Source organism: Buceros rhinoceros, unplaced genomic scaffold, assembly GCF_000710305.1.
Source record: "Buceros rhinoceros silvestris isolate BGI_N320 unplaced genomic scaffold, ASM71030v1 scaffold5449, whole genome shotgun sequence".
Classification (NCBI taxonomy): Eukaryota; Metazoa; Chordata; class Aves; order Bucerotiformes; family Bucerotidae; genus Buceros; species Buceros rhinoceros.
In genome coordinates, this window is record NW_010432052.1 from 98,841 (window position 1) to 105,495 (window position 6,655).

A 6,655-nucleotide genomic window follows, 5' to 3' on the forward strand; every position below is an offset into this window, starting at 1 on the left:
CGATAATCTCTGCCTGTGTTAATAGTAAGATGGCAGTTTGTTCACACACTTAACTGTTCCTTTGACTAGACAAACTCCCTAAGAGCTACTAATTCAGACTAAGCTCAGCTGCAGTTGTCTTTCAGGTTGTTCTGTAAACGGTGCAATGAGGACTTTGAATCAGTATTTGCAGGCTCAGCATATCAACATCACGGGTTCAATAAAAACAAATGGAATTTTTAATTATTTAAAACATACTAAAATACCTCATTTAGAACGCACTACATTAAATAATATAATTCTTTCATACATTAACTATCTCTGCCAGCCATTGTACTTACGGTTGTTCCCGATTTCTTCATAGTTCAAAGGAAGGAGGAGCAGTTAAGCTATGGGATCAAGAGCTGAAACGATGTCGTGCCTTCAGACTAGAAACAGGACAAATGACAGACTGTGTTCGCTCTGTTTGTAGAGGCAAGGTAGAGAAAGCATCATGTCTTTAAAATAAAGCTTATAATTTGTGGATTGATCTGTAGCATTAAATATATGATAAATTGCTTCCTCGTTCTCTTGTAATTAGTATTTTAAATTAAAGGTGGAGCTAGAAGGTTTTTACAGCAGAAAAACCCCCTACTGTGGGAGATCTTAGTCTTCAGAAAATATTCGGTATTTATCTATTAAAGACTAACTAAGGATTTCTTTTTCTATTTCCTTTTCTTTTCACATCTCAAATACCTGACTTACAAGCAATAACTCAACTAGCATCGTGATTTATATACAACTTTGTACTTAAATAAATCATAGGGGAGATTAAAAAATAAATTATCTTTCATTATTTGGTGACTTGATTTCCGCAAGCCTTCTTGAGAGAACTATTGCTTTGGATTGTATCTTTATTACTGTTCATCACAAGTAGTTAATGTATGTCATTGGAGATAATTCTTTCATTGTTGCTTAAGGGGAAAATTCTTGTTGGGACAAGAAATGCTGAAATAATCGAAGTTGGAGAGAAAAATGCTGCATGTAACATTCTAATTAATGGTCATATGGATGGACCAATCTGGGGCCTAGCAACGCATCCTTCCAGAGACTTTTTCCTTTCTGCAGCAGAAGATGGCACAGTAAGACTATGGGATATTGTCGAAAAGGTAGGTGTTGTAGAATAGTTAGGGTTTTTTTTGGGAAAAAAAAAAGTAAATCCTAGACTTGTGATGGTGTTGAGGACTTGAAATTTGGTTTATTATGTGTTCTAATTCTTCGGATAGTGGCAAACTGGTAGCATAAGGTACTTTTGAAATGTGAACAAATAGAAACATTTACTCTTCTGGGTTTTTATTTCTTCACAGAAGATGCTGAACAAAGTCAGCTTAGGACATGCAGCTCGTACTGTCTGTTACAGCCCAGAAGGTGATATGGTAGCTATTGGCATGAAAAATGGAGAATTTATTATCTTGCTTGTGACCTCTCTAAAAATTTGGGGGAAAAAAAGGGACAGAAGATCGGCGATTCAAGATATCAGGTCAGAAAATACAATGCCTTTGTCTGTTGTATTGTAGTATGCTATAAATATGTGTTATTTTGATGCTTACAAATACAATTTTACTTTCTGAGGAACATTGCAATGATATTTCAGAGAGCTGGCATCAGTGAGTGAATTGTGGAGTTTGTGTGATTACTCTGATAGCAGGGATAAAAAGCAAGGAGGGTAAAAATGAAGATAAGAGATAGCAATCAGTCAAAACCCAGGCAATACAGTAGGAGGAGTGTCAGATGATATTGCCAAGAATTAGTTAAAATGAAAGGAGAATGGGGAAGTAAATGGACAATAGGAAGAGACTGTCCTGATTGGCGCAGGTGAGAAGATGTGAAAAGGAGCAGGGTGACGTGATGTATCGGAGGCAAAATGGATCAGAAGTTTACAGATGAAGACTGGATTGAGACAGACAGTGGAAATGCCTGTCTGTCAGTTTGCTCTTTCTTGTGTTTCGTTGCAAAGGAATTAATAGAAGTAAAATTTTGCTTCTGTTTCTTGAGAGGAGGATAAGACTGTTCCGCTGAGAAATAAATTGATTGTGATCAGCTAAGGGAAGATTCTGGAGAGCAAAGTGGGATGAGTGGGAAAATATGAGCGAAGAGGGACCATGCTGCAGGAAGGCAGGAGGGCCCTGCTAGGAGTTGCTGGAATCAGAAAGCTGTCCCAAGGTGTGTCTCAAGATAATAAAAGTAGAGAAACTTCCCCAGTAACACAAAAGGGGCTCTGAGGCATTTGTACAGTTCAGGGAGCTACTCTGTTTCCAGACTAGCAAGGAAAGCTGGAGGAAAGAAGCTACTGTGCAAAGATACACTGGGCAGATGAAAGGTTTGATTTCACATCTTTTTATTCAGTACATTTAATCTAGAAGGTCTTTCTTCATTTACGGCATTTCGTTTTTCTAGTTTGTAGCCTTGTAAGTATAGCATTAAAAGAGTGGAAGTCATCAGGGCATGTCACAAAGTTGTTAGACCATTGGGATGGTAGTGAGATCAGGTAATAAACAGTTATTACAGAGCCGTTACAGTTCACTGATGTAACAGCTGTACCCAAATTATTGCCATCTTCTTCTGCATATACGTTCCCTGAAAATTCTGCTTCAAATATTATTTTCTAAGCAGATGAAATGTTCTGCCTCTCTCCTTAGTTCTGGATAGCAGATACTTGAAATGCAAATTTACTGGTGCTTCTCAGATACTACAATCTGTTTTAAGTGCCAGCCTGTGCTTTTATCCGTTCAGGTTTAGCCCGGATTCTCGCTACTTGGCAGTTGGTTCCAGTGAAAATGCAGTGGATTTTTATGATCTGACATTGGGTCCCACACTAAATAGAGTCAGCTATTGCAAAGATATCCCAAGTTTTGTGATCCAGATGGACTTCTCTGCAGATAGCTCTTATCTCCAGGTATCAGTCATTGATTGTTCAAGATACTGAATGGAAAACATACTTATGACATAATCTGCAAATGTTCTGCTTTGACAACTGCTAAATTTTGTGATGAAATGTTGGAGTAGGAGGTTCCTGTCACTAGACTTGTTGCTGTGGTTTAGTGATAAGTAGATGACAAAAATAGTTATCCTGGATATTAAGTACAAGAAATAAGCATAAAAATGAGAACCGTATTTTAAAGTCACTGTAATGTGTCTCTCTACCTCTCTATCTCTGTGATGCTGATGGGCTATCTTAAAAGAGGATGAGATTTCTTACGTTTTCTCAGTGTTGCTGTATGCTTGTATAGATATTTGAGAATTTTCAACTCCTCAAGCAAGTTTTATTAATAACTAAGTTACTTATAGAGTAAAAGGTAACTATCAAGAAAATGCTTTTCAAAGCCCTTTAGAATTGTGTTTTCATCTTTTCAAACAAGTTCACGTAGTCTAAATTCTCTGTGGGCATCTCAAAGGTCTCTACTGGGTCTTACAAAAGGCAAGTCTATGAAGTGCCTTCAGGAAAACAGCTTGTGGACCAGGCTGTGATTGACAGAATAACATGGGCTACTTGGACAAGGTAAATGATTCACACATTTACACCTGTTAAAACACTTGTAAATACCAGGAAAAGCACTTACTGTTTGAAAGCATATTTCATCCCTTCCTTCATGTCAAAACATGAGAAGACGATACGAGACTGTGATAAGGAAGGTTTTATTTACAGTACTACACTAAGGGTATCCATATATTTAGGTTGCTGTTATCATTTGCATTATATTTCATTCAAAATAGAAATTACATGAAGAATGATATCATATTTTATTTTTATTTCAATAATTTTTTTTATATTTTATGCAAATTTGATATCCTGTGCTTTATTTCAGGCTCCGTTGCCTGCTTTCAATTACTGTCCTCTGATTATCACCGTCAGGCAAAAATTGAGAATAAATACTTGAAAATCTTCACGTATGAACCACTTTAATAATCCTGACTATTTGCTTCAAGTCATGATGTAAACTACAAGCTTTTCAGAGGGCTCCGAAAACCTCATTTTTCTAGCTTTTTTTCTGTTTGGATAATGCTTTTTTGTCACCTCTTTGATATGAAAACAAAAAACCCGTGTTTTCCAACCCAGCTCAGTATGTCTGAATTAAATCATTCCTTCCTGAATGTAGTGTACTGTGCTCTGATTTGGGGGGAAAACATTGCAGAAAAATCCCCTAATCATGCACCTGTTAACAAACGATGAAGTGCTTGTTTCTGTGCATTCTTGGAAGTTTGTGTGTACGTTGTAAGCAGAGCTGAATAAAAAGCAACTTTTCACAAGGCTTTGCAAAGGAAACTTTTTATAAATGCCTCTTTCGAAATCTTAAGATAATTATGTTTTCTATTGAGGACAATTCTTCTCTGTCTCTTTCTCTCTCTAATGAATAATCTTCACTGGACTCAAGGAAACTTTCCATCTGATTGATATGAAAGTGTTACAGAATCAACAAAACACAGTTATAATGAGAATATACAAATTTATATTTTTCCAAAAGCTGAAACTTATTCATCTAATATGTGCTATGACGATCTATTTTTAATTGTCCCCTTTTTTTTTTTTTGGCAAATGCCTCGCTGAACGATACTAGTATTACTGATTTCACCTCTGCTTCTTAGTATTGTCATGGGTCACATTATTTTGGGAATTATATCACTGAATCAGTTTCAGAAGGAATTACGCAATGATAAAAAATTAATTACAGAGTAAAACCAATGCGAGATGTGTACATGTAAGAATAAAATGTAAAGATTATGTTTTTATAAAACCAGTTACAATATGAGAGCTGCTTACTATTTCCTTGCTCTGTTGTTTTTGCCGTAGCTTTCAAAAGAATCTCTTGCTCTTCTCTTTCAGTGTTCTAGGGGATGAAGTAATTGGAATCTGGTCCAGGCATGCGGAAAAAGCGGATGTAAACTGCGCCTGCGTCTCTCACTCCGGAATTAATCTTGTCACAGGCGATGATTTTGGCATGGTCAAACTGTTTGACTTTCCATGTCCTGAAAAATTTGTAAGAGCTTGTTTTTGCATTATTACAACAAGAAGTACTGTTGATATTATGGTCCTACATTGTTTCTCTGGAAGTCATATGGTGGAAATATTTCCTTCTCTAAATTTAGCTTTTTGATGCATCTGTGTAACTTTAGCTCTGTAGTCTGGTAAGCACGCTTCACCTCAGAGTTTTCCTACCATTTGGGGCAGTAGCTCTTGCTGTAAGCCCACGTAGGTGTTGATGGTTTCTGCCAGTCTGCAGTACTGTGGTGCCCTCATCCTGAAACTCTCAAGCCCTTAGTTTTATTTATCCACATCTCCAATCTCCACTTGACAGATGAGGAAGATAGCTGGTAATTTTAGTCCTGTCCGAGTATTTCCAAAGAGGAAGAGTGGACAGATGTTTTTGCTAACACCAGCACTGTTAAGGATCTGAGACTGCACAGTGTGAACTCCTTAAACTCTTACAATGAAAATAATTTTTTCAGTGTTAGGAATTTAGCACAAAATGTGGAGATTAATCATGTGACAAGATATATTTCATTTTATTGTGTTAGCTTGAGCATCGTTCCCAATTTGCAGGTGTCCTATTTGGTGACAACTTAATCTGTGTTGCAGCTCAGTAGTAGTTCTGCCTCAGGAGATCGTTCAAGTTTGAAAGCCTACATAACATTCAGAGTGGTACAAGTGACGAGATGCAATACAAAAGTAGATAAGAACGTGCATGCCTTGTTTGTATTAGGAGGACAGAGACTATTTAGACTCATTGGTTTTTGGGTTTTTTTTTCCAGGCAAAACACAAACGATTTTTAGGTCACTCTGCCCACTTGACTAATATTCGATTTACAAGTGGAGATAGATACGTGGTCAGTGCTGGAGGGGATGACTGCAGGTATGTATCTTTTCCAGTCCCGTCAAAAAGTACACAGCAGTGTACTGGACGTGGGCAGTCCACACCAGGATAAAGCTCGAGTTCAGGATCTTCATCTTTTTATCTGTGTGCTTGCTCTTCTGTTTGTATGTAAATAAATGGATATTTGCAACAGAATAAATAGCCCAGATGTTAATTTGAACAGTTAAGATTTAATGAATTAAAATGTTTACATCTGTATTCAGAGCATCATGCTTTTAATGAAATTTTTCTTTTGACCGTATTAGCCATTTATTTTAACAACATAATAATCTCATTTTTGATCTTTGCAAACACAGCTTATTTGTGTGGAAATGTGTGCACATGCCTCACTGAGAGAGACGCAGAGACTTGCAAAGGGGACACTGCATGAAGTTCCAGGCATGAAATACGCAGGATTGCAATGTGACATTGCACGCTTAAGAAGTGGTGCTGATCCAAGACAGAGAGCGAATTGTCCCTGGGAGATGAGTATCTGTCAGAAGGATGGACTGTGACAAATACGCTGAGGCCAACAAGATTTGCTTCAATATCCGATAATCCGGGTTTGTATTTCACTCACTGCCAGATGTTGAAAATGAAATAGATGGATAAAAGGAAAAAGTGAATTGAATCAATGTACAGTTTCACAGTAAGGTCCTGGGGTTTTAATCAAGAGATGTTATTTCTGACCTAGTGCTGTACATTGATCTATTTTCAGCATGAGTGTTTCTCCTTTGAGTTTTGGGATCTGGATGTCATCAAAAAAGAGTATTCCATATTTTATTACT

General features: G+C 37.1%; 1 protein-coding gene across 1 annotated transcript in view; it reads left to right on the plus strand.

Annotated features, from left to right (window-relative positions):
- Positions 1–6,221, plus strand: part of EML5 (echinoderm microtubule associated protein like 5) — a gene marked incomplete at its 5' end in the record, with an annotated part of 83,647 nt that extends 77,426 nt beyond the window's left edge. The window contains 8 exons of the mRNA XM_010143634.1: positions 344–458; positions 939–1,127; positions 1,326–1,498; positions 2,752–2,914; positions 3,414–3,517; positions 4,841–4,994; positions 5,767–5,867; positions 6,185–6,221. Coding sequence (XP_010141936.1) covers positions 344–458; positions 939–1,127; positions 1,326–1,498; positions 2,752–2,914; positions 3,414–3,517; positions 4,841–4,994; positions 5,767–5,867; positions 6,185–6,221 — 1,036 coding nt within the window. The remainder of the gene's footprint in view (positions 1–343; positions 459–938; positions 1,128–1,325; positions 1,499–2,751; positions 2,915–3,413; positions 3,518–4,840; positions 4,995–5,766; positions 5,868–6,184) is intronic.
- Between the last annotated feature and the right edge of the window lie 434 nt (positions 6,222–6,655).